We start from the raw sequence: 21,216 nt of genomic DNA on the forward strand, positions 1-21,216 counted from the left end.
GCAATACTGTTATGTGCTCCTCGGCAGCTCTGCCAACATAATTAAAAAGGAGCAGTTGTATCAGAAAAGACACAACAAGTTACTGAGGAAAGGTCTCAGTTGAATATTAACTCAGATTGACTTTTGGGGTGTAGAAACACGTAAAAAGTGTATAGGACAGTGACTAGTGAATAAACAACATGCAGACAGAACACATAGTGGCATTCTGGTAAGACAAGAGTGTAATGAAGAGGAATCATTGGTGCAATTACAAAGGCAGTGGTAAGACATTGATTTTATCAAGGTCAATGACCTCTACTTCTATTAAAGTATACCTGACTTCTTACTACAGATGTAATTAGATTTTTTGAAGTTAAATACTGATCCTCCAGACTTCTACATTAAAAAGTTAATTTTTTTTCAAATTGACATCCCTCACAATGGTTTTAGACTGGCTACTTGTGTATTATAATCTTGTTTAACAAAGAGAGACAACAATTTTTAATGCTTTAAGCTTTCATAATTGATCTTAATATTGCAGCATCTTTTTACGTGTACAAACTAATCTTCTTTTCACATAGACACCAAGGACTCCGAGGGCAGAGCTAGTGTAAACTGAGGGAGGACTGAACTGAGGGTGGCACTGAACTTTTCTATGAGATGTAAAGGTATGTTTATTAAGGAACTTGTTTCTTCAGTCCTACTATTACATTAAAGCAGAAAAAAAAATTGGCTGTTAGAATACCACCTCCAATTGCCTGCATCTCATTGACCTCGGTGAAAAATTTATATTGACACCCATATTAAAAGCTTTTAAGACTATTTGAAATGGTTCAGAGATAAAGAGCCAAGTCTCAATATTCCTTAAACTCTTATTGAAATTAATCATATGGAAGATAATTTAGACATTTAAATAAGGGTTTGACTTTCTGAGCAGCCATGAAACCCAGTAAGTAGCTCAAGATCATGGTTTTGATTGCACAAAATTGGATTTGTTGTCCAGTTGGACAGGTCCAGTCATAACAGTCATAACCAAAACTGTAGAAATATATAACCTGAAGCATACATCATAACTCAGTGTATTGCTAGTTCAAAGCTAGTTTTTACTGAAAGGTTATGAAATTGCTACACCCATTTATCCAGGATTCCCTAAAGCTTTCTTCTCAGGTTCCTTATGAGGTGCTCCAATGATCAGATTGAATGAAAATTATGCTATACATAAGTCTGTTCCTGGACACTGTAGAAGGACATTGATCATGCCTCTGGCCAGGAAAAAGTCATTGCCACACTGAAAAATGGAAACCTCCAACTCTTGCAAAGGCACCACTTTCACATTACCACCATAACATAAATAATATGTGAAGAAAGTGTTCCAAAAGACAAAAACTTTAAAATTACTGAAGAACAAGATTGTACATAATGCTTTTCAGGCACTGAAAAGTTTGTTTAACAGACTACAAAGGATTCATATTGTCCTTGGTTTCTGAAGTTTTCAGCAAAGGTTTTGCTGGTGAAGGGGCTGGCAGACATGCTAGGCTGAGGATACTGGTTTTGTCTATGTTGGAGAGAAGGAGGTTGAGGGGCAATCTCACTACTCCTGACAGATTCCTGAGGAGGGGAAGGGGAGATGGAGGTGCCAATCTCTTTTCCTCGGTACTCAGTGCCAGGACGTGGGGGAATGGCTCAAAGCCATGCTCCTTGGGGGAGGTTTAGACTGGACATTAGGAAACATTTATTTACCAAGAGGGTGGTAACACACTGGAAAAGGCTTTCTGGAGAGGTGGTTGATTCTCTTTGCCTGTCAGTGTTTAAGAATCATTCAGAGTCATTCACCCATAATTGCATCCTTTATCTTTAGTCAGTCTAAAGTGTCAGGCAGTTGGACTGGATGAACATTAAAGATCCCTTCCAACTGAAATATTCTATTCCTTTCTATTCTAATTTGCTATTTTCTATTCTACTCTAAAGTGTCTTCCAAACACATATATAAAATGCCTGTCCCCTCCATTTACCCTGTCACAAAACTCAGGATTCTCAGTGGTGTCCAGACATGTAATTCCTACTGAAATAAGTTGAAATAGTGCTGAGGTGCTTTTGTAAAATTCGCAAAGTTCCACTGACTCCCTCTGTGCAGCTTTATACACTTGAAGAGATTAAGTCCACAGAATGTGTTGCAGTGTTTCCATTTCAACGTCTGTGGCTGCACAAGGAGCTTACCAAGACAGAATCACTTCTCCATTTGCCTGCTGTACCATAATGCTTTCCAGTCCCAAAGGAAGCACTATTCTGCAGAGGTTAGTTCATTATGAGGCTCCCTGCTTATTTTAGACTTCACATTAACAAATAAAATGTTTCATTCCTATTTTCACTAAGGAGCTCAGCCTGATCAGCAACTCTTAGAGCACTCCTGATTGACTTGCCTATATACAAAACTCAGACACAGGAAGAATAGTTTATGTGAATTTTAATCAGATTTGTATTTTTATGGAGTTTCATCTATGAACAGCTTGTAATTTGGGCCCAAGTCTTCTAAATCATTTAGGAAACAATTTCATTTCCTTTATTTTTATTTTTTGTTTTGTGCACTCCTCTTATCTTTCTTCTAATTTATTCTTTCTACATGAGTCTAAATTTAGGAAAGCATTTTCACATTTGTGTCCCTCTCTTAATTTCTTCTTTTGTTCCTCACCACCATTTCCATGCTTCCTCTGTCTCTTCCTTCTTCCTTATAAGGCTTTGAGGGTCATTCCATTACAGGTCATCAGACAGAGTAGAATGCTGAGCTCTACTTACCAGCTCCTATTTCTTATTACATACTTGGAATCACCCTCAATGCCTAAAAACATCAGAGTAGTTGCAAGTGCAGAAAGAGGGCCTCTTAGTGTTCTGCCCAGTAAAGACTGCACCAAGCCCTTGGAGACCACCTAGCTTGGAGACTTATGCAAGATTTGTGACTTTACAAACTAGAATTGCACATCCAATTCAAGAAAATATGTTAGGGAAGCATATGAGCTAAGGATTGGTTCAGAATACAAGTTCCCTTCAGGAGAACTGTTTGGCAACATTGTCAGACTAGAAAACGAAGAAATTAAAAGAGCAGCAATTGAGAAATTGCAGTCTCTCAAAATAAATCAGAAGACGAAGGGAGAAAGGTGTCCATTTTTGTCCTTCTGTGTATATTATCCCTTGGTAAACTGAAAAATAATTCCAGTATTTCCCTTTACCAGATGAAGCCTCCCCAAAATTCCATGTGTTTGAAGTTAATTTATGTATGTGAACTGGAAGGAAGGGGTTGAAATTTGAACAAAACACTGTGCTGTTATTCTATTCCCACTTTTGTTGGATTTGGAAGTAAAAAAAATAAGAATTAATGTTTAATTTAAGGGAATGCAGTAACCTAAGTAGGTTTTGCATTTTTGGAATAAATTTAGAAAGAAGATTAAATTTCTCCTAAAATGAGATCAACAAAAGAATCTTTCAAGACATAAACCTAAGGCAGTGGGAGTTTGATATAATATATATGAAGATATATAATAATATTGCTAGAATTGAGTGCCATCTTGCATTATGCAACAAATGAGAGGAGTTTTGTGCAAATATAGGCCAAAAGGCTGTATACAAACCGTTGAAGTTATTGTTCAAAATACCAAGTAGACAATGCTGAAGCTAAAGATGATCATTCCAAGGAATGTAAATTTAGTGAAGGAATTATTCATAATGCATAGGTCTGACTGCAGGACACAGTATGTGTCATTCTTTGAAAGACGCAAGAAGTTTCAAGGTGTCACTCAAGTCACAGTTTGGGTGTTTGTGTTCAGATATAGAACATGGCTACAGATACACTGAGACCAGGGTAATATCATCACTGCAGATGTTCTACTGAGATCTGATTCTTAAATTAATATTGGACTCTTTTCTGTCTTATCTCTGTACAGTTATGTCTTTCCTATTCTCTGTAACATCCTGCCACCACTTGATAAAGAGATGGATCTGTGGGACATGAGATAAACCATTATTAGCAGCAAGAACAATTTACAAATCTCTTAATTTGTCTCTTGAGAATATTTAGCAAGGTTCTAGATAAAAGAAAAGGTTTTTTAGAAAAGGGGAAAGTTGTTTTTTAAGAGTTTTGCAGAAAAGGCCAGGGAAAGTAGACATAAAGATGATGCAGCTACAGACAGCACTTGCAGCACTGTGAGATTCCATGGAAAACAACACAAAACGTGAGGAGAAGCACAGCAAGGAGTGCCAAGCACCAGCTGGGAGGCAAGGCCATGAGGTTTTGAAGGGGTCTAGTGAAATTATGTCAGTTCTCAACACTCCAAAAAGCTTTTCATGCAGGTTCATACTCCTCAGTGTTGTTTGCATCATTGCCCTGCCGGGAGAGGTGATATTATGTGCCATGTTACAGCAGGACAGCACAAACATTGTGACTCCATGTCAAGACATCACTGTGCTCTGTACTATATAAGGAACTGGCTTGCTGGGCCTGCAAGGTGCAGAATGGCTGACCTGGTGGGTTTGTTCACAAAGCCACAAGGTATGAAAACTAACTACAAATATTCAAAACGAGGTAAAGATTGGTCTGTGTTTATAAAGGGCTGAGACTTTTTTTCTTTTTCCAGCCACAAGTATCTCAAAATAGTTTTTGTTTAATTCTCAAAATATTACTGTAGGAACTTCCTCTGGGAGTATAGGAAATAAATAGCTTATCCTGGACAAACTATTTATTTCCAAGATGTTTACTCATGCAATCCATATGATTGTAATGTGCCTCCGTTTCTCAAGCTCTCTTTCAGCTTCTTAGGGGAATATAACTTAAGCCTAGCAACTTTATCCATGTACCGACAGACTGTTGCTTCTAAATTTTGAACTGGTAGCTCCAATTCTCTATTCATAGTAAAATTACTAATGTGGCAAGAGAGAGTGGTTTATGATTAGGTTTGAAATACCCAGACTCCCTGGAACCAAATTTCAAATTCCTGAGAGATCAGTGCTTTTGCCCCTCTGTCTGCGCTAGATGCACTCTACAACCCCAGGTCCAGGTCATCCACATAAAGCCATGAAATTAGGTCTGTCTCATCAGCTTAAAGGTCCACAGGTCATACTTTGTCAAAAGGAGCTACCCCACTATTTGTGCACATGCTTCCTCACACCTGTTCTTGCTCTACAGCATTGTGATAACACCTGTTTACTGTTAACTACCACAGAGCTGACTTGCAATTCAGGACTGGTATAGTCCAGCTGCTTTTCAGTTGATAAAAATTAGAGTCCTCCACATACCATTTCAAACCAATGGAATTCTAATCTAAGAGCTGATACTTTGAAAACATATGCTTCAATATAAAATGCTGTCATTAGCTGTTAGCTGCAAACACCATGACATTCACACTGAAATTTACAGTTTTTTCAGTTTATTCTCACTTCCTATTTTCCTAAAAGAAGAGTTTTTCATGGCAGATTTAACATTAATTTCCCATTTATTTTTTGAACAAGAAAAGCAGTGAGAAAATAAAATCAGGATGGCAATATACTCCATCAACATACATCCATCTTGCAGCAGATCCTCAATGTGCCTTAAGTAGCCATGTGAAGCTAATTAACCACTAGAGTATTTTTGTGATTGAAATAGGCAGCATACAGCAGAGATTAAATATCAATAAATATAGAATGTAGATAAGTTGGCTATCACATTTTCCTATGATTAATTGATCCCAGATTTCTATTTGGGTATTTATTCATTTAGAAGCAATGTTGATACTCCAAAAAAATGCTAAATGTGTTAATTAGGGAGTGTCTGTAGCAAAGGATGGCCAGGGTGAACAGGTTTATAAGAAGGGAAGTAGCAGCTGATGCTAAATTACGGAAGGAAGGAAGGAAGGCAGGAAGGAAGGCAGGAAGGCAGGAAGGCAGGAAGGCAGGAAGGAAGGCAGGAAGGCAGGAAGGCAGGAAGGCAGGAAGGCAGGAAGGAAGGGAGGGAGGAAGGAAGGGAGGGAGGAAGATGTCAGATAGAACCTGGTAGGTCTGGTAAGCCTGCTACATTTTGTCAAATTTCCTGCAAAATGAGTTCTCTGTGATACACTTTGATATTCTCAAATATATTTCTATATATTATATTAAATTTCTCTGGTTTTTTTATCTATATCCTTTATCTATAGTGGTGTTAGAGCAGAAAGACCTGTTGCCTATGCATAGTTATCTTTCTAAAACATAGAGAAATGTGACATAAAAAAAAATCATTGTTGTTTTCCATAAAAGCTTTGGTAGAAAAAATTTGTTAAAAACTAATTTAAGAAAGATATAGCTCTTAAATGACCACTTAATGATGAAGGGGAAAGTATTAAAATATATCCCTGAGGATAGGTTTGTGGGAGGAGTGGTAGCTGCAAAGTCCTCCTTATTCCCTTTCTAAGCTTAATCATGTAAGCTTCTATGATAAAGACTAAAGCAAATCAATCTAATTAAACAGGAAAGGAAAAAGGCAGTCTCTGTAGACTGAGTGCTGCCTACGTGTCATACAAGCTAGCACTGCTAAGAAGTGAGAGAAGAAATGGGTATCCAAATAAAAATTATTATGGAGTATACCTCCCTCTTTGTAAGGGGGAGAAAAAAAACCCACAAAACACCTGACTTCTGCTGTATCGAAGAGTCAGTGCTCTATCTCTTGCTGCCTCTGTGTTTAGAAATGCAAAGTGGATGTGAAACTCTACTAGAAAACTTAGACACTACACAGGTGCAAAACACTGACAAGGAATGGAGAACTACTACCTTTTACTTCAGTAAATATATTTCCCTGTCTTCTTTTGCCCTACTTCATGGTAGTCCTGTTTTGCCCCTCCAAGGCCACAGTCTACATACAGCTTAGAATATGGTGCAATCAACCTGCATGAAATATCTGAACAACCTCATGAAAGCAAAGAGTTCAACAATTACTAGGAGTACTTAACTGCTCACCTGATTTAGATATTTATCTTAAATATATCTCAAATCATATGTCTTTATCTTGGGCTTTTCTGCCCAAAAAGTAGCAAAAAAAACAGAAAGAAAAGGCTTTTTAGAAAAGGGAAAGTTATTTTTTAAGAGTTTTGCAGAAAAGGCCATGGAAGGTAGACATAAAGATGATGCAGCTACAGACAGTACTTGCAGTACTGTGAGATTCCGTGGAAAAGGACACAGAAAGTGACCAAATAAAGTTTTTTTTATTGGGGGCTTGCAAATGCATAGGAATAATGCTACTCGCAAAAGCAAGCTTGCCATTATAAATTCTGTTGAAAATAGGCTTGCACAGAACATACATATATTTTTAAAATCAAAGCTTAGGGTCAGCTGAAGTAAGACAAATGTCAAATAAATAGAAGGGAGTTAGAGGTTTGTGAGCCCCCTTTCAAGGAACTAAGGGAATGGCAATTTGATTAAGTGAATCCAGAAATTCTCTGCCCATCTCTTTAGAGCACTTAATTTCTTGATGAACAACAGTAGTCCCTCTGCCATCTAATACTTTTCAGCTAAAGAGCATACAGAGTGTTAGCAGCTGAAACCCCAAAAGTATATTATCTATATACTTGGAATAGGAAACACTATCTTAATGATGTTGCAGTTAATGAAAAATCTTTAAAAATTCTAGCACACTTGGAGCTCCTCATGCCAAAGGCTGAGAGAGGAGTAAGTGTCGAATGTGTGACCAGCTGTGTTCTCGTGTTCTGTTTTCAACATGGCTCTTCTAATTGCTTGAACACTGATCTATATAAAGGATAAATTCCATGTAAAGACAGAATATAGATATGAAAATAGGAACACTTCGGATTTGATTTAACAGCTTGCTGCTAAAAAACAGCTTGTATTGCATCTTTTACAATGTGAACAATGACATAATCTTCTTATTTTCTTAAGGCAATAAACCTGACTTCAAGATGTCAGAGGAAGATGATTCTTTTCTGAATGTTAAAAGATCTCTTAAAAAGAGAATGGTGAAACACAGCACCCCAGTGGACTCAATGCTTTCAAGAACAATTCCATCTTTTACAGATCTGACAAATCAGTCAATCAAGGACCAAGATGCCACAAAGAAAGTTTATGGCTCTCCAATGCCAAAATCAAATCTAAGCAGATCGTTATCTCAAGTATCATTAGTACATGTTGATGTACACATTCCTCCTATGTCCCCAAAAAAGCTTTCAACAGCATTTGATTTGCAAGAACTAATTAAAGAGAAAAGCCAAAGCTCTCGGATTGTATTTTCTAGAAGGAGGCTTTCCACTGTGTTGGCCTCTGATGAATCAAATCAAGAGCCAGCTCACAAGATTGTCCCAAACATAGAAACTCAAGCTACCACCAGAGCATTTGTGGATGATGCAGGAACTCCTAAGAGTGGGCCCTCATGGTTTGTTTCTGGAATACCAGGGATAAAAGATCCCCTGGTAGCAAAATCAAGAAAGAAGAAAAGTGATAAAACTCTTCAGGTAAAGGCTTTCATTTAGTTATTCAATAGTTAAGTTACACAAACTTCTACTAACACAGAATATATACAGACATTTCTAGTAAAGTGGGTATAGTTTACTACAGGAACACGTCCAAACTTTAGCAGTGAGGACATCTCTTTATTAATTGCATCATAATTGGTAAATATGTGATATCATTCCTAATCGCAGACAGGATGCCGTGCAAACTTCCAAACTAGCATTTGTTTCAACTTGTGAGCTGGTAAGATTCATTGTGTACCCAAGTGGGAAAGTATATTTTTTAATATATCTTTCTTTAGAAGATACTTAAGAATAGGAAGAAATCAGTTATTGAAATTATGAAGTTTCTTAATGTTAGCAAGTCAGATCAAACTTAAGGAAAAATAACTTCTTCTGTTAAATCCAAACTGTAGTGCTTTATAAAAAGAATTACAGTCATTGCAAATGGGATCTTGTGAGCAGTCCTTTTGACTAATGTAGGGTTTTCTGGGGAAAGCTTAGATTAATAGATGCTCTGCAGTTGTTGGTTGTCTGTGGTGCACAAGAACTCAATTTTCTGAAACTTTATTAATTTTCTAAGGGCCTGTGGAAAGCCCATAGAAAGGATAGGAAGGCAGCAGAGTTAGACTCTGAGGGTTGTCATGTCAGTGTGAAGCCATCAAATTCTGCTCTGCTTTGTTTTTTTTCTCTGTACCATCTTGTTCTTGAGTGTGTTGAAAACTCAAGAAAACTTGCCAGCTTTGAGAGTAAAAACTTCTTTGTTTAAAACAAACGGAAAACTCCAGCCAAAATTGAGTTGGGTCATAAGTCCTTTGTGTAGGTGGTAACTAAAATACAGAAAGCAGGTGGTATCTGAATAAATTAGGTTGATTAAATAATATTTTTTTTCTTCTGTTACAGAGAAAGAAAGAAAGAGAGTGGCTGCTTCGTCAGCTTAAAAACATTGAGGAGGCAACTAAACATGAACTGACAATTGAAGAAGCTTGATTGGGCTACCTGTGGGATAAGTGCTAGCACATCTGTCATGTGGGAATGGTGAGTTCCAATAAATTACACTCTTCATTACAGTGTCTGTTAGACTTCCTCTTTCCTTCCAAAATGATCTTTTTCTGTTGCTTATTTGTTTTGTCATTCTTTCTTCTTAAATCCAGGAGTAGACAAGCATAAATTATGATGAGAGTTAAGAAGAGACTCTCTCTACTAAGGAGAGTTAATGTTAATTTATAATGGCTGAAAGGCCTAGAACAAAGAAGGGAGGAAGAACTTAATGTTTAAGAATCATTCTTCATCCTGCCACAGCCCTCCCTGGCCTTAATCTTTCATGTAGCAATTAAGTCTTATAGGGTTGCTGATCTTTCTTAACAAGAAGTCACTAGACAAAGTCCTAGTAGCCACATAGAGTGCAATCCTGGTTAGCCAAAGGAGAATCTCTTTCAAAGCTGATGCAATCTGGAATATTTTTGCTGCTACCTGGTGAGATGAGGAAATACTGAGGCACCAAGGATGGAGGCCGTTCTGTAGAGATTACTAATTAATGACAGCTTATTTTGAAGTTTTGGTTCAAAATCAGTTTGCCCCAGCCTTAGATTGTAAATGCAACTCACTGTTGCATTGGAGATACTTCATCCTTGGTTGTGTGTTTTGAGGGAGAGTGGGGTTTGTGTTTTTTTTTTTTTTTTACTCTGGAGCTGCTGCATAGAGGTCAAGAAGGGTGTCTTACCTGATAGCTGTATTGTCAAAATGGTAATTTAACTCAAAGGAACTTTCTGAAGCATCAGTCAAGAATTGATGCAAAAAGCACAACATTCATGTTCATTTCTACTGCTGTCTGTTATTTAATCTTTAGATTATACAGGCAGAGTTTACAGTTTCTAAGTTATCTATAGAGTGTCAGCAGCAGGAATCCAGAACAGATTTACCACCTATATACACATATTTATGCAGTTGTGTGGCTCTAGCATGTGCACTTTCCTGGTTTATACTGGTTTTACAACCATTCCAGGCACTAATTACCCTATAGGGAAGAGGTTCCATTTAAAAGAAGCTGCCAATTAAGAATGGATGCAAGGGGTGCTTTTGCATTTCCTTTCCACAAACTGTAACTTGTAATATCTCACATCCAAAGTGGCAGAGAAGGAGAAGTATGTCCCATGCCAACATTATGAGACAGGCCAATCGATAGCATCTGTGTTACACTCCAAAATGTTAGAGTGGATTTCCGGTTTTACAATCTCTCTCAGGATTTAAAAAGAATTAGGATGTTTTTGCTAATGATTCTTGAAGTGAAATTCTTCAGAGGTTCTCAGGAGAACAGGCTTATCCTCAGATCTGCCTTTCTGTGTAGCCAGGCAGTGGGGTGATGCTGTCCTTCAGTTCATGAGCCAAGCCACGCTCACTTGGTTTCAAGTTTAGTTAATGTTCTGGAATTAGTTTGTGTGTGTTACCCCTGCTGCTTGTCTGGCCTCCACAGGTTTCTCTGGCAACCGGAGCGCTCCTGGCTGGTGTAGATCCCAAGCTGTTTTTGAGATAAAATAGGCATGGTTGCAAATGTGCTGCTATTCCCCCTAAGTCTGCAGGCATTTCATCAGTATCTGTGATTTGTGCCAGGGGCTGAACTAAGATCAGGCAAGTGCAAGGTTAGCGTAAAACCCTCCTCTACCACTGGGAAAAGCACAGATTAGTCTGGCTGCATGACCCAATGCTTAATCCAAATGACCCAGTTCTGCCTCTTGTTTATTTGTACCTTCCCAGATAGTCAGTTCCAGTTGTTCCTTCTTCAGGTTTCTCATCCTAGTCCCAGGAAGTCTTGATACTGCTTCTGCTTTTCTTTCTCACTGTTGCCTCTCAAAGTCACCCTTGGCTCCTGCCCATCCAGTTTCTTGGTCTTCAAATGAATTCAATTAATGTCTTCTCCAATCTGGTCTCTAGTGCTTTCCTTCCTTATAAGACACAGATGTCTTTTGTCTTTAGTGCCTGCTCTTCACTGCTCTATTCCTTGCCCATCTGATACCCTCTGATATCTGATACTGGTCTTCTGCCAAGATGCAGACTCTGTTGTCACACTCCAAAGTGCCTTTGTCTACTTATGTTGATGCCAAGTATCAAGTATCATCCATGATGTTAGGCCAAGTGGAAAGGTCATGTTGGACAAGTTCCAGACCTTAGGAGGCCGGGGTGTAGTTGCTGCAAAATTCCTTCTACATTAAATGTTACATTAAATGCAAAATGAATCCAAGGAATATGGCTACTTAATGTCTAAGATATCTTTGGCTTCATTCCAAGTGCAATGCAAAACTTCTGAAACTCCGAACACAGTAAATGATATGTTTTTAGGGAGCAAGGCTGCCACCCTGTCAGGTTTGTGGAACTAGTTGGTGCCAATAAAATCCCAAAGACTTTACTCAGTGGAGGAAAGTAAATTCTACTGAATCATAACACAGAACTGACTTTGGGTCTTTCCAAGTTTTCAAGCTCTATCAGGCAGACAGATGCAAAAAACCAAGCGGTCTCATGACTTTGGAAACTACTTCTATTTCCTCTCTAGAATGTTTAAAAATAAATAGAAAATACTATATAATATTTGTTTTGGAATAATTTAGGTATTCATGAGTTTGCAAAAGTTGTAAAACTGCTTATAGTATTTAATAAGAATATTAATACAATCAACTGGTTCTTCAGGGGTTTTCCAACACATGTCTGACATTCTGCAACCACAGTATCAATGCTTAATTGCATGTAACAATCCCAAGGAACCTCAACCAGCCCTATATAGTACAGAACTTAGTGAATGGTGTTATCAGAGAAAGGTTTGTGTCTAATTTATAAAATCAGGATGCTGGAAAATGTGAAACTAAATGTATCAAATTGCACTTACAAAACTATACTGCTATAACTATATTTCACATGTAAGAATATCCATAGGGCAAAAATAAGTTAAAAAAAAAAAAACACCAAACAACTACTATTTCTTTCTTCTTCTTTTTCTGTATTTGTTTACAGAGCTTGAACTTCCTTTCATTTCTCCAGTAGACTCACAAACCTAATGGAATTAAAATTTTAAGTTTAAATGACATGGCTAGTTCTCTGTTATACTATGTGTGTATACTTTGAAAGAAATACACTTTGGGAGAAGCACTACTAGTATGCAGTTTCACTCTTTTTTAATGTCCATCCTCTAGTGGCAACAACAGCAAATTACTGTTTGGTTAGTGCTTCTCTTCATTCATGAAGTTCCTTTATGAACATTTGTATTACAATATCATTACAGTGGAAAAAAAATTCTTAAAGGGAGCTGTAAAATCCAACACCTCTAAAAAAGAAGTCTTCCTAATTATTACAGACCTGAAGTATGGATTTCAGGTGCTGAGGCTGAAACAGGCTAGCAGCTACAGACACCAGATACTTATGAGAAGAGAATCCCCAAGACATCCTGTTCTGTAAAATAAAAAGCCCTTTTCCTGCATGAATGAATGTGAATCAGAGTTGCAACATGCTCTTGAACTTTGGTGTTGTCCTGACTTTCAAATTCAACATGGACACAGTTGTAAGTTCAGAACAGCCTTCTCATTGAGAGTGTTCTTTTAGGGCAGTATTTTTCCTTTTGGAGTGAAGCTATGACCTTGACCTACGGAGCTGTTTTCGGTACACTTGTCCCTGAATAGATATTACACAACCTACCTGCTGATGGTGACTAAGCATGATGTTAGAGGGAGAAGAACAAAAACATTAGCAAGAACAGAGGGAAGAGACAGAAATGTCTTCATCCTGGATTTATGAGCTTGGCCTTGTTCCCACTGAAGCAATGGTAATATTCCTATTGACAGAGCTGGGAGTGCTCTGCCCAGCTGTGGTGCTTCTGTAGGAGGCCAGTTTGAAGAGAAAAATGTTTAGCATATGTATTTAACATATTTTAGATTTATGTAACAGACAAATGGAAATTAGGTCCTTTCTTTTCTCATCACAGCTGAACAATTTTAAAATAACTAGGAAAAGTGGAAAACTTTTAAATAAAAACAGATTTTTTTTTTTCCCTCTAAGTTACAACATAGTTAGATTCCTGCTATGGACAAAACCCTGAGTAATAAATCACACAACAGTGCCACTGACCTGTACTTGGTTGTGTTTTGTTCTATAAGACATACAAACACACGGGTCTCCCTTAGCCCCATTTGTTGAAGCACTTCACCATGCTTGCTAAAACAGCTCCCTCCTCAATATTTCCAACTTACTAGAAACAAATTAACAAACACTGAGCCTACCAGCACTTATCAAACTTAGACCAATAGAAGCAATTGTGTAACATTTTCAAATGTTGCTAAAACTTGAACTAGGCACAGATCTTACCACTTCCTTTAGGATGAGGATCTCAGCTGCTCACCCTCACCCTGCCCAAACCTTCCTCAGGCTTTCTATTACTATGTAGGTACCTAATGCTTCTATGCAATTAAATGGTGCTTAGCAGTGCAGCCAGTCCCAATAGGCATGCGAATCCTGTAGAGTGACAGTTGCCAGTCTCCTGGGTATACTCATACATGTGGCTTTGCAGCACTTCCAGCAGCCCCACCCCTCCATCATGAAATGGTACATGTGCATGGAGATGCATAGCAGACAGCAGTGAGATAGGAGTTCTATCTACCTGATTTCAATTCCAGCAGCCCACAGTACAAAACTCTGGAAGTACAGATTGCATTTCAAATCCCCTTCTCATGTGAGATAGGAGCTTGAAAACAAATGTCCTGGCTCACAAGGCAGTAACCATCGTTTCTAGCCTTACTATGAAGTCAGTGCTTTTAAGTGTTACCTGTAAAAGTAGTTCTACTTTGCTTAAGTGTTTATTAAAAATAAGATTGAACTTGCATCATTGTTCTGTCACTCACTGTCCCACATCTGTGTTTTTTTATTTCTTTGTGGATTTCTTTGTGAGTTTTTTTTCCTGTTTTTCTTATTTTTTATAGCAGAAATGGAAAGAAGAAAGGGGAAGAATAATCTTCATATTTTTTCTGCTTCTTACTGTTGCTGCCATTTTGATCCCTTTTGTTGTCCTCCACTTCATACTTTTGGCCTTTCCTAGCTCTACATGTCCTACTGTAACTGTCTTCTGCTTTCAGCTCTTCATGTCATTGCAGGTTTGTACTTTGTAGTGACCTTCTTCTACAAGCAGATACCATAATCCTTCTAAAGCTTGCATCTTCTCCTAAAGAGGATGTGCCAGCAATGATAGGGGGGGGGGGAAATATCTCACCCCTCTAAGATAGGAAAAGGAAGATTCTCTTCCTAGAAATTGAATAATTCAATTTTAATGTATGGAAAGCTGATGCAAATTCAAATATAGGAAAGAAAGTATGCACAGGATTGCTGACAAACTTGGAGAGGGACTGGATCCAAAAAAAGCACTTACAAGATGTCCAGGTAAAATGGGTTTCAAAGTAGCCAGCCAAGAGAGCACAAGCAATTCATTGCATCTTATGATATGGATTTAAATCAAACTGGTGTTGTGTGAAGAGTATTCATACAAAGGTCATGGATGCTTTAGCGTTTGTTACTCCTCTAGAAGAAAAAAAAATCACAAAAACCCACGAAACCTGCACAAACCATAGCTCAGTGACAGCAGGAAGCTTTGCCACCATGAGAGGGAAGACATTGCAACAAGATAGAAGGCTTGCAATTGCAATCAAAAACTTTATTTACAAAACATATGTTGTAAATAAACTGTTGACATGTGTTATAATTGTAACTGTGCTAGAAAGAAGGGTGGAAATGGAATAGTGGAGAAAGAAGTGCTGTATGGCATCCTGAATACCTCTGGGTAGCTGAGAAAAAGTTGACTAAGACTGCAGGATTGGCAATTATACCACAAAGGTTATGATGCAAGCATGCAAATCAACAGTGTATCCTGACCTTTACTAGTATATTCAGTGGAAGATTTTTTTTTAGCCACAGCTGGGAGATGATAAAAATTGATAAAAGAAAACAAATCACAGAGCAAATTCCTTGTATAAGACCAGCCAAAGGAAAAGTCTATGATGATCACATTTGGAGAAGAGATGAATAAGAGAAGCAAAAACACTATAGCAGACTCATGGCACCACAAAGGTCTGTTGGCTAGTATAGTTTTTCAGAATGCAAAATCAGTGAGTTAAAGGAAAATAAGTCTTGAACTTGATATTTTAAAATATCAGGTTATATGCTTTTTTTGCATATACTTAATAAGTCTGTAAAACAGGTTTTTTCACAAGATAGTTATCTCTGAGAAAAATATGAGCTCATAGGGAAATGTATTATACATGACAATGTAGAAAATTACATTAAAAGGGAGAAGGTGCTGAGGTGGTTGTTTATTTTTGTTGTGTTGACCATTTCATGGTCAAGCAGTCTCTGATTGTAATTACAGCAGCAACAAAAATAAAATTTAAGTCCTACTTTTATAGTTATCCATATAAGCATTTCTACAACAGATTGATTAATCAGAGAAAAATCTTTTGACACATCTAATAATTCTGCTCTGTGTCTATCTTAGTTTTTACAACTGCCCCTTCATCACCAAAGTATGGGTCACTAGAAGTTTGTTTCTTTTCCATGTGATTTTGTTATAGAAGGCAAAATCACAATAATTTTCCAAAGGTAGTGAAATCTTATTTCTAAAGAGAGGCACTCTGCTTTCATTTGTAACAAAGTGCTTAAACAATCTAATCTGGGCTTTTTGCTTTGTTTCATTATACATTAATTAAATTGATTTTTTTTTTTAATCCAGTAACTCTGCATGATCTTTCTGTTTGATGGCAAAGATTATTTATACAGTGGATAGGCAAATAGTCATGTGACATTCAATCTTATCTCCAGTGTGATTTTGATATAATAACAACAATTTGTATTAATCCCTTGTATTGGTTTTGCATGGCCTGGTTTTGGTTGCACAGGAGTGGCTCCTGTGGGAAGCTGCTGAAAGCTTCCACCATGTCTGGCAGAGCCAATCTCTGTTGGCTCTGAAGATGAACATGCTGCTGGCCAAAACTGGGCCAATCAAAGAGGTTGCTAATGCTTCTGTGATAACATATTTAAGAATAAAATCAAAACAAAGTCACAGGTTTTTCTTCTAGTCAGAGAAGAGGAGGAGGTGAGAACATGTGAAGGAAACAACATGGCAACACCAAGGTCAGTGGAGAAGGAGGGGGAGGAGGTATTCCAAGCACTGGAGCCAAGAATCCTCTGCAGGCCATGCTGATTGATGACCATGGTGAAGCAGCTGTGACCCTGCAGTCCATGGGGATCCACAGGGGATGCAGAGATTCATTCATGTCCCGTGGGGGAGATGCCCACCCTGGAGCAGGTGGATGCCTGGAGGAGGCTGTGATCCAGTGGAAGACCTGGTGGAGAGAGGAGGTCCCTGCTTCCAGGCTGGAGCAGCCTGTCCTTGGAGGACTGCACCCCGTGGAAGACTGACCCATGCCGCAGGAGTTTTGGGAGAACTGTTTGCCTGTGGGAGGGACTTACGTTGCAGCATGTGAGGTAGGCTGCTTCTCCTGAGAGTGGACCCACATTGAAGAAGTTCATGGAGAGCAGTCTCCTATGAGAGGGACCCCACAGTCTCACAGGGGAAGGACCCCTCTCCCTGATCAATGGAAGATGATCTCAGGGGACAAACCAACAAAAAACCCACCCTCTGTCTTCCTGTGTAGTCAGTGGGAAGGAGGGAGGGGCGGGGGAAGAAATGGTGTTGTTAAGGGCTTATTTTACTTTTTATTATCCTTCTATGATTTTGTTAGTAATAAATTCACTTTATGCCTCTAAGTTGAGCCTGTTTTGCCCTTGGAGTATTTTCTCCTGGTCCTTATCTCAACTCATGAGCCCTTCTTTAATTTTTGCTCTCCTCTGCCCAGCTGTGGCATGGGAGGGTGAGTGAGTGACTTTAGCGGGTGCCTGGTATTTGGCCAGTGTGAAACCCGACACTATCAGACACTAAAGCTTAGACAAACCTGATTCCCAGCAGCGGCTTACCTGCTTCCAGCTCTCTGTGCAAGCCTTAGGCTCTCTAGAACTGACTGAAGTCCCAGACTCGTCTCTTGACATCTGAGGAAACAGTAGAGGCTCTGAAACCTGGAAAAAGTACTTTTGGTATTACTGTCAACAATATAATAATAATAATTATTATTATTAATACAAATAATACTGCTGAAATCAGAAATGCCCCAGGACAAAAGGCAAGGACAGATTTCCTGACAAAAGCAGCTGGGCAAACGGTTTTATTTTTGTAAGAACCAGAACTGAATAGCCTAAATGTGAAAAACAATTTTAATTGATAGAGAGAAATGTGTCCTCCTGTTTTAACAGCATTTATCACTTTGCTGCCAGTAACAACCCTCTTGCTCTCTTGCTAAGAATTCCAGGCTGCTGTCTTCTGCTCTGCCTACAGCCCAGGCCCTGTTCCTTTAGCAAGCACAGTTCTGCATGTTTGCCCCCAGTTTTGGCCTCCCACTTTAAGGGACAGTTGACCAGAGAAAAAGGGACCTCTTGACTTACTCTGGTCTGGGTCCTATGACTCTTACTATTTTTATTAGCATTTTTTAAAGAATGGAAAGATGAAAGAATGGCACTTAAGATTGAAGTACCGAGAGCCAAATATATTCACAGAGGTTAAAAGTCTCTGTGGGAACCCAGGACATCCCTCTGGTGGGAGCCAAAAGCTTTATGGCCATTTTATATTTTTTTTTGTTGCTAAATGATAAAGATGCCTATTAATTTCCTGCCAAAATCCCGGCTCAAATAGTACATGGGATTCAGTGTGTGGGTAATTACAACGGACCCACAGCAAAAGATCTTTGAGCTTCTTCTCAGGTGTGATCACTGGATAAGTGGCCATCACGGTCTGGAGAGTGGACATGATGTTAAGTTGCTCCTGGGAGTAAGCCCCTCCCATGTTCTTATTTTTGACTGGTCTTACCAATAGCTGTGCCGTCTGTAAAATCAGTCTGGAAGTTTTCCTGGTCGCTGGCCAGCAGCTCTCAGGTGGAGAACATCCAGGGCCCACAGATCCTCTCCGTTCTGGGTTGAGTTTGAAGAGGCTTGTTCTCTGCAGGGGGGTCAGGCTGTCCTCCTCAGGAAGGGTTCTTTTTCTCGGGCTGGGATTTGATGCCAGGTGTTCAGCCCAGTTGGTGAGCCAGTGCCCACCCAGGGATGCCAAAATCTCGGGGGTCTGGAGGCTGAGGTGACCCGGAGAATGCAAAAGTCCTTGCTTCCCAGCCCACACAGCCAAAGAAAAGTTGGAATGTGTAGGATCGGCTTCTCAAGATTGTTTATTTTCTCTTATCTATAACATGCTTTCTCAAGGAGCTGCAGTTTGTCTAGCAGGTCAGTCTGCAACAGACTCCCACCCCTTTGGGGAGGTGTTACCATTTTATAGTAAAAACTATGTGTACTATGTTTACAATAGCATGCCGATATCTATCATTTATGTTGGACAGTGTGTCTCTACCTTAAACCAATAGAAAAGTGTCACCAACAGAGCAAGACATGGAGGGCAAGAAGAAGGAGAAGAAGGTAAGGACACGCCCAAATCTCTCCATCTTGTCCCCTTGAATCCCTTCTTTTAAAACCCTAAAATTCTATTTTTTCACCCGGTGTTAATTCAACTACCACACTACTCAAACCCTTCTGGCTTGTAATTCCTCACACAATGTTGGCAGTTTTTTCCATGGGCTAAAATTGAAGCCAGAGATGTTTTTGACTTCATGCCAAGGTCTCCGAGCCCCCTGCCAGGGTCTTGAGACAGCCAGGGAAGCCAGAGGGATGTCCTGGGTTCCCACAAGTCTCCATAAAACCTCAGAAGAAAAGATCAGTTTTGGGTTAGCAGTAAGTTTCTTTCAATATCCAGTCTATCTACTGTCAAAGAGAATATCCACTGTTGCACTTGATAAGGTAGAAAACAATACACATTAGTTATTGCTGGCTGTTGTCCTCCAGGCACTTTTCCTCTAAGTTGTGCAACTGGCTGTGACTATGATGTCCCTGGTCTGGGTCTGGATCTCCCTTTTTCTCCATCAGTACTGTATACTTTTCTCCCTACTACATGTAGAAATGCTTGTGCCTGGAAAGCCATGTATAGTTCAGGGAGAACGGGGAGTTTCATGTGAATCCCGGCATTTAACCTGTGTGACAGACCCAGACATTAAAGTAAGTGGTAGTCTTTTGTTACTATCTCAAACTTCACATGAGATGCTTGAATATGTATTTGAAAGTGCTATCGTGTTTAAATTGCTTTAAGAGTAAATCTCTAAGGAATTTGCCTTTTCCTTCATTGGCATAAGGTAGCAACAACTTCAGCAGATAAACCTAATGGTGGTGAGGGCTGGAGTCTCACTCTATCAGCGCCTACAGCCTTCAGGGTCTGCAGTAAAGGGCATATCATATGGTTATGGTGTTTTTTCTGTTTCTGGGCCTGGAGAGACACAGCAGCTGAAAAATACAAAGATATTTAAACAGCTTATCCTGGTTTAGATCCCTGGAGCCAGTGTTAAGGGGGTAATTCACATTTTTGAAAGTCCCTTCTAAGCTATAGCTCACTGTAGTAGGCATTGAAAAGCCTTTATTTCCATGGCTGGTGACAGAAATACCCCTACCTGGGTTTAGTAATGCTGACTATAGCAGAAGCAGTGAAGCAGAAGGGTTTTTTTTATATTAACTGTCCACACAGGAACTCATACTCTGTAACATGCTTTCAGCTTTGTCATACCACAGTATTGGTATGACAAAATGTCATAATGTTTCTGTATTATTTTTCCAGCTAGGCAAACTGAGAAAGCAGCTGGTCCGGTAGGATGACTAAAGGACTTTAACATCTCTTGCCAGAAGAGTGCAACAGTTTGTAGAAAATAGTTTTCTGGCTGGTCTATGTATGCACAACATTGCAAACAAGGTGTTTTACTCAGTGCCCAGATACTTTGGGTGTCACCAAGGAGATAAACTACATTTTTCTCTTTTTTTCATGACCCATGATTTAATGCAGAAAGTCCACAGAAACCTTTCCTAGCTAGACTCACCACGAGACAGCCTCTCAATAGAGTTTCAGCAGATTTAGTTTTAGGTATTTATAAGTTATTTCCCACATTTTGGCCAAATTAATTGCTGGGGCAAAATAGCAAAAGTCAGTCTGCTTCCAAAAGTGCAACACAAACTTGGAACATGTCCTTCTCTGCATCCAGAATTTAATGCTAAAAGTCATATTTACCAGATCAGAATAGATAAATAAGACCAAATGGCTTATATGTCATTGTTACAAAATGGCCAACAATCAACAAATGTGTGAATCAAATTATTCATCAAGAACCTAAGCACAATCAATTGACTGGAATTCCTGATAATCCACACAACTGAAATAAAGCTTTCTTTTATATGGAATAAATTCAGAGAAGAAACTAGGGGGTTTATATTTGTATCACTGCTGTTTCTCTTCATATGCTTGATGCCATTTGTGTGTGCTATATGTGTGTGTGCGTCATAGTGGTTTTGGATATTGTGTTACTTTTGCATCACAGAAGTGATGTTTTGGGAGAGACTGTTAGCAGTTTCTTCTGTGTCTGATAGGAAACCAATCAGTAGTTGGTTTTGGGAATTGATAATCTATTAAACCATTGAAAATCTATTCATGCTTCTATGAAAAACACGTGTTAAATACGAAAGAAACCCAGGAACTCTTCTTTTCCCTTCCAGCCTGCAAAGAGGTAACACAGCCAGCCCTGCCCCTGTCTCGGCCAGGCAGGGCCAGGCAGCCACTGCTGCAGGATGC

The 21,216-nt window shown here is 39.0% G+C and overlaps 1 protein-coding gene across 6 annotated transcripts; it reads left to right on the forward strand.

Moving 5' to 3' along the window:
- The first annotated feature begins 200 nt into the window (after positions 1-200).
- On the forward strand, positions 201-21,216 carry CCDC201 (coiled-coil domain containing 201). 6 transcript variants are annotated; one of them, XR_008436440.1, is made up of 5 exons: positions 201-261; positions 7,870-8,438; positions 9,339-9,473; positions 18,896-18,971; positions 21,141-21,216. XR_008436440.1 is itself a non-coding variant. In XM_053974136.1 (4 exons), exons 1-3 carry the CDS (start codon positions 225-227, stop codon positions 9,423-9,425), a joined length of 693 nt encoding a protein of 230 aa, XP_053830111.1. In that variant the 5' UTR covers positions 201-224; the 3' UTR covers positions 9,426-9,473; positions 16,522-17,171. The 6 variants fall into 6 exon arrangements, 3 of the variants coding, with proteins under 3 accessions (XP_053830111.1, XP_053830123.1, XP_053830131.1); XR_008436437.1 differs by lacking the exons at positions 18,896-18,971; positions 21,141-21,216 and adding exons at positions 14,393-14,563; positions 16,522-17,171; XR_008436439.1 differs by lacking the exons at positions 18,896-18,971; positions 21,141-21,216 and adding exons at positions 14,393-14,563; positions 16,535-17,171.

The sequence above is a fragment of the Vidua macroura genome, chromosome 1 (assembly GCF_024509145.1).
Source record: "Vidua macroura isolate BioBank_ID:100142 chromosome 1, ASM2450914v1, whole genome shotgun sequence".
Lineage (NCBI taxonomy): Eukaryota > Metazoa > Chordata > Aves > Passeriformes > Viduidae > Vidua > Vidua macroura.